This window comes from Mobula hypostoma, chromosome 13, assembly GCF_963921235.1.
Source record: "Mobula hypostoma chromosome 13, sMobHyp1.1, whole genome shotgun sequence".
Lineage (NCBI taxonomy): Eukaryota > Metazoa > Chordata > Chondrichthyes > Myliobatiformes > Myliobatidae > Mobula > Mobula hypostoma.
Window position 1 is genome coordinate 37,636,291 of NC_086109.1, and position 16,578 is coordinate 37,652,868.

The following is a 16,578-nucleotide window of genomic DNA, read 5'->3' on the forward strand; positions in this document are numbered from 1 at the left end:
TAATATCCTAATGTTCCAGCTCCACAAATATCATTACTTGTCCCCATTCCCTCGTTTGGAAGCATTCACATACATTTTGTTAACCCAGAAAATCATTGGGGTGAGAGGCAGTGAATTAGGCACAGCATGGAAAAGCATCTGGTTTATATATAGAACATAGAACATAGAACATAGAATAGTACAGCACAGTACAGGCCTTTTGGCCCACAATGTTGTGCTGACCCTCAAACCCTGCCTCTCATATAAGCTCCCACCTTAGATTCCTCCATATACCTGTCTGGTAGTTTCTTAAACTTCACTAGTGTATCTGCCTCCACCACTGACACAGGCAGTGCATTCCATGCACCAACCACTCTCTGAGTAAAAAACCTTCCTCTAATATCCCCCTTGAACTTCCCACCCCTTACCTTAAAGCCATGTCCTCTTGTATTGAGAAGTGGTGCCCTGGGGAAGAGGCACTGGCTATCCACTGTATCTATTCCTCTTATTATCTTGTACACCTCTATCAAGTCTCCTCTCATCCTCCTTCTCTCCAAAGAGTAAAGCCCTAGCTCCCTTAATCTCTGATCATAATGCATATTTTCTAAACCAGGCAGCATCCTGGTAAATCTCCTCTGTACCCTTTCCAATGCTTCCACATCCTGCCTATAGTGAGGTGACCAGAACTGGACACAGTACTCCAAGTGTGGCCTAACCAGAGTTTTATAGAGCTGCATCATTACATCGCGACTCTTAAACTCTATCCCTCGACTTATGAAAGCTAACATCCCATAAGCTTTCTTAACTACCCTATTCACCTGTGAGACAACTTTCAAGGATCTGTGGACATGTATCCCGAGATCCCTCTACTCCTCCACACTACCAAGTATCCTGCCATTTACTTTGTACTCTGCCTTGGAGTTTGTCCTTCCAAAGTGTACCACCTCACACTTCTCCGGGTTGAACTCCATCTGCCACTTCTCAGCCCACTTCTGCATCCTATCAATGTCTCCCTGAAATCTTTGACAGTCCTCTACACTATCTACAACACCACCAACCTTTGTGTCGTCTGAAAACTTGCCAACCCACCCTTCTACCCACACATACAGGTCGTTAATAAAAATCACGAAAAGTAGAGGTCCCAGAACAGATCCTTGTGGGACACCACTAGTCACAATCCTCCAATCTGAATGTACTCCCTCCACCACCACCCTCTGCTTTCTGCAGGCAAGCCAATTCTGAATCCACCTGGCCAAACTTCCCTGGATCCCATGCCTTCTAACTTTCTGAATAAGCTACCGTGTGGAACCTTGTCAAATGCCTTACTAAAATCCATATAGATCACATCCACTGCACTACCCTCATCTATATGCCTGGTCACCTCCTCAAAGAACTCTATCAGGCTTGTTAGGCACAATCTGCCCTTCACAAAGCCATGCTGACTGTCCCTGATCAGACCATGATTCTCTAAATGCCTATAGATCCTATCTCTAAGAATCTTTTCCAACAGCTTTCCCACCACAGATGTAAGGCTCACTGGTCTATAATTACCCGGACTATGCCTACTACCTTTTTTGAACAAGGGAACAACATTCGCCTCCCTCCAATCCTCTGGTACCATTCCCGTGGACAACGAGGACATAAAGATCCTAGCCAGAGGCTCAGCAATCTCTTCTCTCGCGTCATGGAGCAGCCTGGGGAATATTCCGTCAGGCCCCGGGGACTTATCTGTCCTAATGTATTTTAACAACTCCAACACCTCCTCTCCCTTAATATCAACATGCTCCAGAACATCAACCTCACTCATATTGTCCTCACCATCATCAAGTTCCCTCTCATTGGTGAATATCGAAGAGAAGTATTCATTGAGGACCTCACTCACTTCCACAGCCTCCAGGCACATCTTCCCACCTTTATCTCTAATCGGTCCTACCTTCACTCCTGTCATCCTTTTTTTCTTCACATAATTGAAGAATGCCTTGGGGTTTTCCTTTACCCTACTCGCCAAGGCCTTCTCATGCCCCCTTCTTGCTCTTCTCAGCCCCTTCTTAAGCTCCTTTCTTGCTTCCCTATATTCCTCAATAGACCCATTTGATCCTTGCTTCCTAAACCTCATGTATGCTGCCTTCTTCCACCTGACTAGATTTTCCACCTCACTTGTCACCCATGGTTCCCTCACTCTACCATTCTTTATCTTCCTCACCGGGACAAATTTATCCCTTACATCCCGCAGGAGATCTCTAAACATCGACCACATGTCCATAGTACATTTCCCTGCAAAAACATCATCCCAATTCACACCTGCAAGTTCTAGACTTATAGCCTCATAATTTGCCTTTCCCCAATTAAAAATTTTCCTGTCCTCTTTGATTCTATCCTTTTCCATGATAATTATAAAGGCCAGGGATCGGTGGTCACTGTCCCCCAGATGCTCACCCACTGAGAGATCTGTGACCTGACCCGGTTCATTACCTAGTACTAGATCTAGTATGGCATTCCCCCTGGTCGGCCTGTCCACATACTGTGACAGGAATCCATCCTGGACACACTTAACAAACTCTGCCCCATCTAAACCCTTGGAATTAATCAGGTGCCAATCAATATTAGGGAAGTTATATGAGGTGACAAACTGACTACCGGTGAGAATAAAGTATGGAGACTACCACACACTACTTGATTACTAGTGGTAACCTTCTGGGAGAGACAGCTCAGACAGGAAGCTTTTCCAGGAAACAAAACTGGACACAACAGACCTGAAGGAGAAGGTATGAAATGTAAATTGTTGACATAATTGGGTGGCACAGGTCTTTAAACTCCAGCGAGAACGTATTATAATCTCATGCCAATGTGGTCAACAAATAGCAGACTCTGCTGCTAAAAAGGAATCCCTCATTCTGATAACTACTTGCATTATGACTGCAACAATCAAAGAGCTGTCTTTCCAGCCTCTGGATTATCAAAGAAATAATTTTCATGTATTCATGCAAACAGCCAACAGGTGTTAGATCAATTTCTGAGTTTTATATGTTCTCTCATGAAGTTTATCTATACCTTCTGAAAAATGATATTTAGGATACAAATCGATAATGTGGTGGATGGTTTGAAATGGATGTGCACAATTAACAGCTGTATTTTATTTGCAATGTACCTAACAACCTCCCCATTAGTATAAATTTTCCCCAGGTAAACCCTCCAACTAATGTCACCAAGGTAGAGCACGTATGTACAAAATGACCTCCAGGTCCGTAAACGGAATTAATATCAGAAAAAGTCAGTGAGTTCTGTTGTGCAAAATATGTCTGTTGCTAATAAGCAATGTATGCATGTATGTATAGCCTTTTATCCTAGCTACAAATTTAATCTATGACAGGCCTGAATTATACCATTCTGAACTTTGGCAACTATTTTGACCTCCAAGATACCTCCATTACCAAGGTACCTTCTACTTCTCTATTCTGGGCTCTACTTATATTGTCTGCAACTCTCAATCCTATTGTCTTTTTCGAAAATGGAAACAATTATATTGCTTCTTCAAGTCTTTTGATGGATGGTTCTCTTTCAAAAAAAAGTCTTCAAATTTCACCTTTCTGCATCTTATTGTTCACACCACTGGCTTCTTCTTCCACAAGGAAAGTGGAACTTTGAATAATGTTGCCAACTGAAATTCTCACCAGCTGGGTGCTGCCAGAATACATGGATACAACAAAATAGTTCCAATGTTTTAGCAGCAATTTATCACGTGTGATGTTTACTATCTGTGGTTGAACAATTCCTATTTTTGAATTGACTGGGGCTAGATGGTTATCCCTTACAGAGGAAATAGTGGCCATATATGACTAGCAAAAAACCACAAAGTAATAGCAAGGGCGATGTGTAGATCATTAAACTGGAGACTGGATAATGCTAAGACTGCCGTACATAAATTGCTTCCATCCGAATGCCACACACATGAAAAAATGAGGCACATCGCAAAACAACATCCATTTTAGATATAAGGTGTAGATGATAGTGCTACAAATTGAATCTGTCTACCGGTGGGGCAATGGTATGGAGACCACACACTATTTGAATACCACTGGTAGCCTTCTGGGAGAGACCATTCAGACAGGAAACTTTTCCCGTAAACAAAACTGGATACAACTCAATTAAAACAAGCTGGTGTTCTCATTTAGTTGTTTCAAATCTAAGGAGTAGAACGTATAGTGGTGTAATAATCAAATGGTTCAGTTACAATACTAGCCAAGGTTAGATCAACTTAAAATAAGTTTCTCTTTCTTTTTTGGTTTACTGGATTTATTTGTAAATAACCTACAGGACAGAACTTTGCACACTGAATATGAATGAAGGAAAAATTTCAAACAGATTAACTCTGTAAATACACTGCTCAGCAATTAGGTGGATTGTGTTACACATATGCAGTTTGTATTAATGTAACCCAATCCCAGGTTCAAGTGGAGTGCAAGACGCTGTCATAAAAAACGCTGAAGTAGTTTGTTATCAATGCAGGACCTAGCAGGTGGATTTACCTTTATTTACTTTTTTAGTAGTTGGTCCATATCAACATTCAACAGATGATCTAATAGATGATTGACATTCTCAGAGCAAAACTTTGAACATCAAATGGAAGTCAGAAAAGGAAAAGGAAAATATTTACCTGCTGTTTTCTTCAGTCGTTATTAAGGTAGCTCTTCAGGTTCCATTGGACAATGTAAGGTGGAACAGGGTGCTTGTTTCAGGATAAATAATGAAGAAAGTGTTTCATAGGCTCTCTCCAACTTTTAAAGGCTGATTAAACTTTTCTAAATATTTGTATATAATTATTCCTTCTTTATTTTTAGTAGTCCCTAAGGACTGAGGAGGCCTTCTGCTCCAGTCTTTCTTGGGATACTGAGGTAGATAATAAGATCAATGTAGGAACTGCCAAGGCTTCCACAGTTTCAGTAGGAGGTGACTAATGTGACCACAGCGTGGGTTGGTGTTGTGTGGGTGTGTTCCTTCTAACTACTTTCATGGGGATTCCGTGTGCTTGTAATGTACAACCTTGAGATGATCAACATGATTTCAAATTTAGTCCTAAAGAAAGGTCCTGGCCTGAAACGTCAACTGTTTATTCATTTCCATAGATGCTGCCTGACCTGCTGAGTACCTCCAGCACTTTGTGTTGCTTTGAATACCCTGCTTTGAAAAGTCATTTGGATAGAAATTACCAAGAGCCAGTGGGATATTCAACAAATGGTCATTGGAAACAGAGGTAACACCACTGTTGATACATTTATTTGGAACGGTATTTTTTTGTCACAATGTATTCTGGCAATGTCAAGTGCAGAGAAAAGACAGATTCCATTGTAGAGATGGCGACCAGAGTTTATTCATAGGAATTCCAGCAAAACATTCATGGCCGAGCCGAACGACACCGCATGATGTAACATTCTCAAAGCTGGGACCCCACAATTAGTGCTAATTGGGTGTCTGCTAAACCAATGCAAGTGATATAGAATCCCTGAGTCTATCAAAATAAACTTAACAAGTTTAAACAGAAAGCACCAGGAGACCGCATCATGAAGAGTGAGTCGCTGGAGAGAAAAAAACAGAAGGAACGCTAGACGATTAGTGGCTCTCGTTAAACAACAATTAACCAATTCATGTGCTCTTAAAAAGCTCAGAGTCCAAAACTCTCCAGTTCCCCGCACAAACCAGAAGAGCTCATTACAGTTTTCATGTTCTGTGATTCAGTCTATTCCAAACAGCTGCACTGAGAGAACTTTGAGGAAACATGCTCTGGAAAGTTTGCAGTATTTCATTCATACTTTCACAAGCTTTATTTAATCAGTAGCCCTGTCCTTGCCCAACTTCATTTGCCTCAAGCTGTCAACTGTCATGCATTTGTATATAATTACATAGATATCAAAGGATGGAGTAATGCCATCTATGATCATAGATTCTTTGATATCTATGTCATTATATAAAGGGAGAGTGATTAAACATAATGATTAAACGATATACATTGGCAGTTCTTTGCTGTGAATGTTTATTCAATCTCCCTTTATTTGAATGTTCTACATGTTGTAATTATTGCTGTAGGTAGAACAAACTAAAACTCCTGCAGCATCTATTGTCTGTCATAGGAAACATTACACCTGGTGGCAAGGAAAGGAAAGGTCTATCAAGTATCAGGAAAATAAGTCAGTGTTAAGAGTGGTGCTCTCAACTTATAAATCTCCATGGGTGTAGGATATACAAGAGCAGTGAGTAGACCCCTATATTAAGATATCTAATCAGCAGGTCAAATCTGCAATAACCACAACTGAGAAAATGTTTACACATATTATCCTCAGAAAGGGAAAGAAGTGTGCTGTACTTGTACATGGTTATTGTAAACAAGCCAGAGAACATGGTTGCATCATTGCCTATCCATACACATGAATTCATAAAGAATTCTTTGTTTTTGGTGTCAGAATAAGTACCATTAACTGAAGCTCCTAAGTCCTGTAAATATTATTATAAATAGAACTTCTCAGAATTTTAGTAGTGACCAAAGTCCACTTTCAAATATCTTACACCCTCATTTTAACTTCAATTGCCTTGATTTAGTTTTTAAATTCCTTGATGTTTTCATTTCAGCTTCTTTACATTTGTTTTGGTGTACACCTTCCACTCTACCTAATTGCCTGGAGTCTAATTATATGTCATCTACTTCCAAGCTGTTTAAACTCTTCCGAAACCATGTATCCTTAACATCTATTGTTGCGTTATTGACTGGGAATTTACTGTGAGCACATAGTCCAGGATTAGAGGCTATACAATTAATGCAAGAACAATAAGCAGCCACATTTTGATGCAGCTTTAAGATCACAAAATAAGCTGAGTAAACAAAGACGGTTCTCTATGAAAGGAGTGAATGAAACATATCAGCAAATAACTGCAGGTGATGAAAATCTGAAATAAAATCAGGAATGCTGGAAACACTCAGCAGGCCAGACTGCACACAACAAAAATCACAGCCTGAAACATTATGAGTACACTTAATGGGTTGTCAATAAACTGCAATGTGTTATCCTTATGTCTCATAAATATAAAACACTATGTATTTGAGGTTTCGGAAGATTCTTCCATTTGATATCCCCTGTTGGTCTACTTGACTGAATAAAAGCCTGCTACAATATATCTGCAGTTGCAGGCTCTGAGTGGTGTTTTAATAGCACTACACAAATTGTCAGTTTTTTAGTTTGTGCTTTCCCTAAAAAGACATTGCTGACACCAGATGCTAGAAGTAGAACTGGGTTCTGTTTTCCTTTATCAACAGTTTTGGCTTCCCTACTTTCAAAAATTAAACACATTGATTATTGCAACAGAAAATTCAGTAACCATTTTTATTCAGATTTGAGTAAATTGGTACTGAGTAAAGATGGAGGAACACCCATCCTTAGTTTCTCTCTCCACAGATGCTGTCTAATCTGATGATTGTTTCCAGCATTTTTAATTTTTATTTCCGATTTTCAGCACCTGCAACTTTCATCCCACAAATCTGTTGCTATTCATGTGTGAGCTGAGAGTTAGTGGTATTTTGACTTGAACAAGCATTGCAATTGAACCTGGACCCGCTTCAGCCCTCATCTGTCATTTACCTACAGTAGATAACAACAGAAATTTCAGATTAGTGATTGGAAGTCAGATCCCAGATCATGGTTAGAGCAGGGATCATTTATGGATTCCTCTTAGTTTATATAGATCAACTATTGATTGGAGAAACTTTCTGAGGCATCAAAGAGCCCCATGTGTTAAAATCTAGTATAATTCTTGTCTTTCCTACTTGTTGTACCCAAGTTCACTTACTCAAACGGTTGGGGTTGCACCAACAACGAAAATTACCAGTGTTAGCTCCATAGGAGGCAAGGGTTTGCTATGGGTGATGAAAAACTGATGAATTGCCTGTTCCATGTCGGGGGAAATGCATTACTTTGCATATCATATCACTGAATACTGACAAACTTATTCCAGGTAGATCTGATGGATGCCACAACTGTGCAGCAATGTGTGTGAAATTCATCACCAGAGAGCCACAAAGCCAGTCATCATATTATGTGAAATAACATAAAGCAGATAGTTAATAGTTTCTATTATTTTGACTGCTTAATACACCAGTGCAAGGAGAGAGCTATTTAACATTTATAGGATCAGATAATTTCAGTATTAGAGTTGGTTAAGCACTGTGCCACAGCAATCACAATGTTCCCAAAGGATCATCACCCTCAAGGGAAGTGTGTATCTGTCATGGATAGATCTGAAATACCACAGGGTTATGTTGCTGCATTTTTCTGCTGGAAGCATGCAATAAAATTGCTCAATAAATTAGTAAAAAGTGATTAAAATGGCCAGGCACTGATTAACTTTACATCTGATGCAAAAACCTTGATAATGTCTCGTCATTACCCTCAATATTTCATTTTAAATATTTTTGAGAAGTAAATGTTGTCAATCAGATTAAAACTATTGTTGGCTTAAGGTGGCTTTATATATGTTCTGTGTGTGCAGAAATTAAGAAATTTGGGTTCCTTTCTCTTTTATCAAAATTGTCATTAGTGTGCTTTCAAAGGGGAAATCAGACATTTATTAATACAGGATTTCTGCTGTTGTTAACAAACTAAATTTATTCTTCTTATGAATTATTTTGAAATTAGATTAATGACAGGCAATTGAGCTGTTGTGGCAGATCTTTTATATTACATCCATGAGCATTGGTTGAGGAAGAATTATAACCGCTAAATATTACCAAATTATATTTTTGAAAAATGCCTTAAGTTTGCTTTTATCAAGAAACAATTGATCAATTGATTTTTACTCCCTCCCCTCACCCGCCCCCCCCCCACCCGGGTCACCTGTGTTAGGGCACATTCTGGAGTTATGGTATACTTTATGCTTTATTGTCGCCAAACAATTGATACTAGAACGTACAATCATCACAGCGATATTTGATTCTGCACTTCCCACTCCCTGGATTACAAATCAATAGTAAATATTAAAAATTTAAATTATAAATCATAAATAGAAAATAGAAAAATGGGAAGTAAGGTAGTACAAAAAAACTGAGAGGCAGGTCCGGATATTTGGAGGGTACGGCCCAGATCCGGTTCAGGACTTATCACAGTTGGAAAGATGCTGTTTTCAAATCTTAATCAGAAACCAAGCTTCAGATCTGAATATGGATTGGAGGTTGAATTTAAAATGCAGCTCGGAACAATGGTATTCATGAAGCTGCATCTTGGAGTAAATTGCAGACCAGGAAACACCCAATTGACTGATATATGCCTGCATATACACGAATGCAATGAACACCCTGGTAATACCTCAGACTCAGAAACCACAGTAATTAACATTCATTTTGGGTGCGTTGTTGGGAAGACTCAGGAATTTGAAAAAAAAACATGTAACTCAAAAGAAGCATTATGAGGGCATTGTAACTATTGAAATTGTCTGGTTACCATTGTTCTTAAGATATAAACATGTGCTATAATGCTGGGTTGGGGAATGTCTGTCTTTCCCTCTGTCTCTCTTGACTCCAGCAGCTGTCAGCTCATGTGTGTACTGAATAAAGACTTTTATATCTACCAGCTGCATCCCTCTGGTGACTTTATTCACAGTCACGACACCCTCTTCCTTGCCCTTCTCCTATGGTCCACTCTCCTCCCTTATCAGATTATTTCTTCTCGAGCCCTTGACTTTTCCCACCCACCTAGCTTCACCTATCCTCATCCAGTTTGCCTCTTTCCCCACCCCCACCTTTTTCCTTTTTATTCTGGCACCTTCCCAATTCCTTCTCAGTCCTGAAGAAAGGTCTTGGCCTGAAATGTCGGCAGTTTTTTCATTTCCATAGATGATGTCTGATATACTGAGTTCATCTAGCATTTTGTGTGTGTTGTTTTGGATTTTCAGCATCTGCCGAATTTCTCATGTTTATGTTTTTTAACATAGTGTCTTCCTTGTATTCTAGCCAGCAACAACAAGCATTCTCAAGAATACAGTTTGCTCCTAATATATTAATTTTTTGACTAGAAACAGGAAAGATCCTGAATGATAGAATGCTATGATATTAATCATGGTTTTAAGAGGCCAGCAATGATGTTGCTGAAAACTTTATTTTATCTCCGAGTGCCATAATGGTGGATAGCGCTTAGGCCTTGTTGTTGCTTGCTTTTAACTTTCTAGAATTAAACAAATCAATAAAGATGAGATCAAAAATAAATTGGAAAGATCTATGAATTCATGACCACAAAGCAGGTATAAGAAAAGAATGATTTACTTTGACATTAATTTGCTAAGTTTAGTCTCTTAAAAACAGAGTACAGTACATAAAATATGTACATCCAAATAACTCAATATTTTTACAACTAAGCAGTAAAAAGTAACATTTTTGTCAGTAAAGCGATATATAGTGTACTAGTAAGAGGTAGTTTTACTATACATCATCTGTTCAGCGGTCCAATTATATGAAAAAGAAGGATTTATAAAGGTCTCTATGGAGAAAGTTTTCTATTGCAATAAATATATTTCTATTGTTCATTTAACATTTACTTCTACAAAGATACCAAAATATAAAAATTCAGCATTTTAAAGCCATCATGTACTCATGCTTTTTTATCGGAAAATAATATGAGATGAACAATTTAACTATTTACCCTTTGCTTGGGTAATTTGTCATATTAATAATGTAAAAATATAATGTAGATTGTACATAACATTATATTGTCATATAACTCAGCAAGCTGCCAATAGGTTCCATGCACGTTTTCAACATAGAATGCATTTACATTGGTTCATTAGGACTCCCATGATTCAAGTGCTAATAGATTTTCCCTTTAATTAATTTAGTAATGAGAAAGGAACTATTTCTTAACATCTTGCAATGACTTTTTTAAGCCTGCAGTATGTGGTTCATTGGTTTCTGGCTGCAATGTGCAGTTAATAGTTCACATACTGTATAGTAGCCAAAAACCACTTGAAGACCAGTATACGTCTGTAACTAACTCCTGCCTATCCATTACTTAACTAAATTTAAGACATTGCTCTTTGTTGACTAATTTTTGCAGATGATTGCGATATCATAATCTTGTTTTGTCATCTAGTGTTCTCTTAATCAGTTCTTTATATCATCATGTGATTCCCAACAGTTGTAGCTCTCTTGGGATTATGGCATCCCAGCATTTATACATTCGATGTAAAGGAAGGTCCTTTGGTTGGATAGAATCTGATTGGAATGTTGTTAGGTGCTTGCGCTGTGATTTCTGAAGAAATTAGAAGCTCTTCATCAGTGAGATGGGATTGTTGTGTTGAGTAACCTTCTTCTTTGCCTTTCATCTGTTGACATGGAATTAGAGTTACAGGTGGAAAGGGATAGGCCTCCATCATCTGACGATGACTTGACAGGACCCCAAGGCTTTCGTTTGAATCAAGGATGATTTCATTATCTGCAAAGGTCATCAGTGCCAGAGTGGAATCGCATGACTGCTTGTCGATGTCTTCTGAACTGAGGGAATCTATGCTGACTGGTTTCGATTGGCACTTTTTTTGCCACTTGCACTCACGGAGCATGCGAAGATCCTCTTTGAAATGTGGATTGAATAACAGATAAAGCAAGGGGTTTAGGCAAGCAGGCAGTGGAAGAACCACAAGTAGGATTGATTTAATTACTTCCGGACTGATTAAGAAAAGATTGAGCAAGGAAGAGAATGTAAGGAAGGCTACAGGGCAATATAGAATGCAGTTGGTGAAGATCAACCAAGCCACGTGCTTAATCATGGCACAGTCCCAGATGCTATCAAATTCCCCTTTCATCAGATCACAGTAAAGTTTAGTGTAAGTCCCAGTTATAACAAGGAAGCAAAGGGTATTCATCATGATCAGAGCTACCATGAAGCCCAGAGTAGAAGGCTTTCCACCAGGGATAGGTGATGGGAGACAGAGTGGTGAGGTTCCAAATTCTCCAACTGAGCATAGAGGCAGTGCAGCTGCACTGAATGATAGGATTGTGCAACAAAAGGCAGCTACTTTCACACTGCCGAAAGATGGTGATTTCCCATACGCACGGACACAAGACACTGAGATACTGCACTGAACAGCTGCAAGAGTCAGGAATAGTATCGATGCTTCTGAGGCAAATACAGATACAAATCCAGTGATTCTGCATCCCAATCCAGTTTCCCATTTTGCACCATGTTTTGCAAATTGTCCAAAAGTCATTGCGTCAACAATTGCTAATGTGCCGCTATACAACCCTGTTAACATGTTGGCTCCTGCTATCAAGCCAATAACAAATTTCACTGGAGATAGATAGCTAGGTGATGCAAATATAGTTGTGATGACTAGTCCGTTGCAAACTACAGAGATAAGGACTATTCCCCAAACTCCAAGACGAATTATCCAGCTTTCAAACAGATATTCACATGGATTAAATGGACCTGTAACAATTTAAAAATACATATCACATTAGAATACAGAAATATCAATATGTAATTCCAATGACTTATTTTGTATCATTTTAGCTGTGAAAGTTTTTATTTACATAGCATAATAAGGTTATAGATGCTTGACATTTTATATCTGAAATGGGATTAAATGCTTAATTTTGCAAAGCATGTTATTGTGATTTACGTATTCGATTCACTTAGTGAATATTTTGTCAACTGACCTGGATCAGGTGTACACTGAATACTGAGATGCAGTTTGGGATCTTCCATATCAAACTGAAAACCATCCATATGCAAGTAATCTATGTATTATAACAACAAATATGGTATTAGTGTAGGGGTTCCTGAGAAACAGCAATGGGATTAGATATTATAAACATATATGAGCTTTGCAAACTTCACATTGCATTGAGTATACCTTTAGAACTACAACTATATTGAGCTTTCCACAAATTACATCTCCCAAAAAAAAACCTAGTTTTCAACATATAAATTCCTATATTACTGTGATTTATGTTCACAAAGAGTACAGAGTTTATGCTGAAAATGAGGTTCACAGGGATCACAGTTCAATCGAATCATAAAGGTGCACAGAGACTCTGTTGTGGTGGTTGAAAGATACTTGGAAAAGAATGAGTAAACTGCTTAAATCACAGAACTTTGGCAACAATGGAGCAATGAGCCAAACAGGTTGAGAATGATGGTAACCAGGCCCATGAAACAAGGGGAAAACTTCAGGGTGCTGGACTAGTCAGTTTTATTCATTGTGGTACTGTACATAGTAGGAGAGATTGTGCTTGGCTTGGAACCCTACCAGTATTCTTGCAATCACATGACAAAGGAAGAAGGCTATGACAACAAATGACAGGAACATCAGGTTTCACATGGCAAGACACAGCAACCAGAGCAATTAAGGTAAACTTGTCACTCCCTCTGCCCTTTCTGTATGAACTTCTTATTTGCTTATAAGACAAGAAGCACTTCGAAAGAATTTAACATAGCTAATATAAGTACTAATATAAATGAATTTTCTAATGTTTCCTATACTGATGAACAGAACTATATCACCAGTGAAGAACACACGCATGCCCTTGAATCAACAAAGGTTTTTTGATCACTTCCCTTCAAAAGTTGGAAAAATATTGAGGGATCACTGACAATACTTCTAGTCAAGATAGCGCATGTGTACAATGCTCCTTTGGTTGATATCTTCTGGATAAATCATGAAACCATATTTTTCACTTCTTTTATGTCTTTCACATTTCTTTCTCATCTTGAAGGTGATTCTAGGACTGTTGGAGCCCGTGATTTGCTGCTTGGAGATCTTTTTGGGTGCTTCAGTGCTCTGCAGTCTCTGCGAAGATTGCGGGATGCAGAGGCAACATGAATGAACCTTGTGGTGACAAGGCTCAGGATAGCATGCGTGCCGACCCCATCTCGCTGATTATAGTATCCATTGTTTGCCATCCAATTAAAGCGACAAGGGTGATTGAAACATCAAGGAGAGTGTGGAAGTTCGGAGATCGTTTGGGTGTTCCAGGGCTCTGCAGTCTCCAAGAGGATTCTGGGAGGCAGCTTGCATGATCTTTGTAGCGGGCACGCTCCAGGATAGGGTGCAAGCTGATGTTTGGCTCCATTTCACTGATTACAGCACCCATAGTTTGTCGATTAAAGCGAAAAGGGAGATTGAAGCACTGAGGTGAGTGCAGAGGGTGAGCGCCAGCTGGATGTCTTTTGAGTGGTTGCTCTGTATTGGAGAGGAGAGAGCCAGCTGCTGAGCTTGGGCCCGGACAGTATTGTCCAGTTTTTTCCTGCACTTTGGATGTGGACTTTGGATCATAGACCCTATTTTTCAGTCTTACTCTATTTTTCAGTTTTTATATTCTGTTTTTTTTTTGCCCGATCTTCTTGGTTTTTTTATGCAGAGTGGGGGATTTGGGGCTCAATGGGCCTGATTCATTTTGTTTGTTTTTTTTGTGTGGGAGGAGGGATTTGGGGGTTGATGTGCCTGATTAGTTTTTTTTTGTGCGGGAGGAGGGATTTAGGGGTCAATGTACCTGATTCATTTTGTTTTTTTTGTGTGGGAGTTGGAATTTGGGGATTGATGATTATGCAGCCTTTCATTTCTTTCTTGGTTTCATGGCTACCCAGAGAATTGAAGAATTTCAGTGCTGTGTACTTTGATAATACAAGAACCTTTGAAGATTTGGTAACGTGATCTAAATCTCTGACACTCTTACACCCAGCTGATCAGTCAGCCCTCAAATTCATAATTTGGCACAAGTATATAATTTGAATTCACTTTCACAATACTGCACTATCTCCTGATTAGTTAGTCCTGACGAAGGGTCTCGGCCTGAAACGTCGACTGCGCCTCTTCCTATAGATGCTGCCTGGCCTGCTGCGTTCACCAGCAACTTTGATGTATGTTGCTATCTCCTGATAACAGCTTATGTCGTAAGTTCTGTTATCCTATTTAAATACTTGCATCCTGCTCTGCTCTCTATACACACTTCAATACTTCTTGAAAAATAAGGTTCACTAAACCTCTTAGCCTTTCCTTTTATTTTAGTAGGAACATACAAATTCAGTACTCTAAATATTTCACTTTTGAAGGCCTCCCACTTACCTTTAGCAGAAGATTACTTATCGCAATCATCATTTGCCAGATTCTTGAGGATGCCATTAAAACTGGCCTTTCTCCAATTTAGAATCTCAACTTGAGGACTTGTTCTATCTTTTTTCTTAAGTATCTTGAAACTAACAGGATTATGATCGCTAGGTCCAAAGTGCACCCCTACACACATTTCTGTCACCTGTCCTGTCTCTCTCTCCAATTGGAGATTCAGTATTATACTTTCTTTACTTGAGACCTCTATATATTGACTAAGGAAATTTCCCTGAACATATTTTAGAAACTTTGTCCCATCCAGTCATCTTACAGTTTGGAAGTCCAGTCAACACATAAAAATCATCTGGTTCTTAAGCCAACTGGCAACACTCTAATCATTACATTTTAGCAATATTATCATCACTTGGATAACATAGCATTAAAATGGACTTTGTTTTTTAAAAATTCCAATTGTGCTCTTTCTCGTAAAAATGTGTGTAATTTGGTTTAATTTATGCTTTTTTTCTTGTGAGTGCTGCCTTACTTGCATGTGATGCTGCTGCAATAAGTTTATCATTGCACCCATGCATACATGTACTTGTGTATTTGACAATTAACTTGACTTTGACCTTGGCCATATTAGAAGGAAACATGTGCAGTTGGTAACTGGTATGCAGTGCATTTTGATTCCAGAAGGCTCTTAATAAAAGATTTGTTCACCATTAGTTTTCCCAGCACTTGCTGAATGCCAGAGGAGATTTTAAGAACAGGTTAGCATCAGTAGTAAACATCGATAAAAAGTACTTGTTATAAATATATACGAAGGACATTAGGTCTACTTCATGATATGAAGAAGGAAATCAATTTCTTGTTTGTTTATGAGAAAGTAAATGGAAGTCAATATATATTGGGAAGCATACTTCTATGTGCCTCATAATGCAATTGCTAACGTAAAACTCTTCTCAGTAATCATCAAATGTGTGGCATGATCAGTAAACTCCAGGACAAGACCACTCTCAATTAGTGGACATCCTCCTAATCTCTTTGATTTCCTTTACTTCCTAATCTTGTTCAGTCTCAAACATAGGGAAACACCTGTGATATGTCTCATTGTTAAAACTTCATGAAATTTAAGTGAAAAGCAAGAGTTTTGAAACAGTTTACAGAATCCTTCCATATGTGTATGTGCCATTAAAAGCAATGTCTCAGAGTAAATCTGTAGCTACTCAGTGGACTAATCTCAATTATTTTTTTTGTATTCATCCTAGGCACTGTCTGCAAAAGTAGCATTTATTGCTTATTCTGAAAAGATGATGGTAAGGCTCTGAGATTGGAGAATTCTTGCAGGTAGTTCACTCTTGCCTATTGTTGCAACTTATCAGGTACAAACTTAAGTGTTATATTTTCAGGGGTAAAAATATTTGCTCTTATGACTTTGTCCTTTGCACTTTGGAGCAAATATATCTTATATCACTAGCAGTTTCTACAGGAAAGCAAGGTGCATTTTCGAAAGGGATCAGCAGTAGA

General features: G+C 38.7%; 1 protein-coding gene across 2 annotated transcripts in view; it reads right to left on the reverse strand.

Annotated features, from left to right (window-relative positions):
* Positions 1-10,303: 10,303 nt before the first annotated feature.
* Positions 10,304-16,578, reverse strand: part of LOC134355941 (leucine-rich repeat-containing G-protein coupled receptor 6) — a 369,855-nt gene continuing 363,580 nt past the window's right edge. For both annotated transcript variants that reach the window (XM_063066483.1, XM_063066482.1), the window contains 2 exons: positions 12,662-12,742; positions 10,304-12,431 (listed from right to left, as the gene is read on the reverse strand). In XM_063066483.1, the coding sequence (XP_062922553.1) occupies positions 11,179-12,431; positions 12,662-12,742 (1,334 nt within the window). In that variant the 3' untranslated portion in view covers positions 10,304-11,178. The remainder of the gene's footprint in view (positions 12,432-12,661; positions 12,743-16,578) is intronic.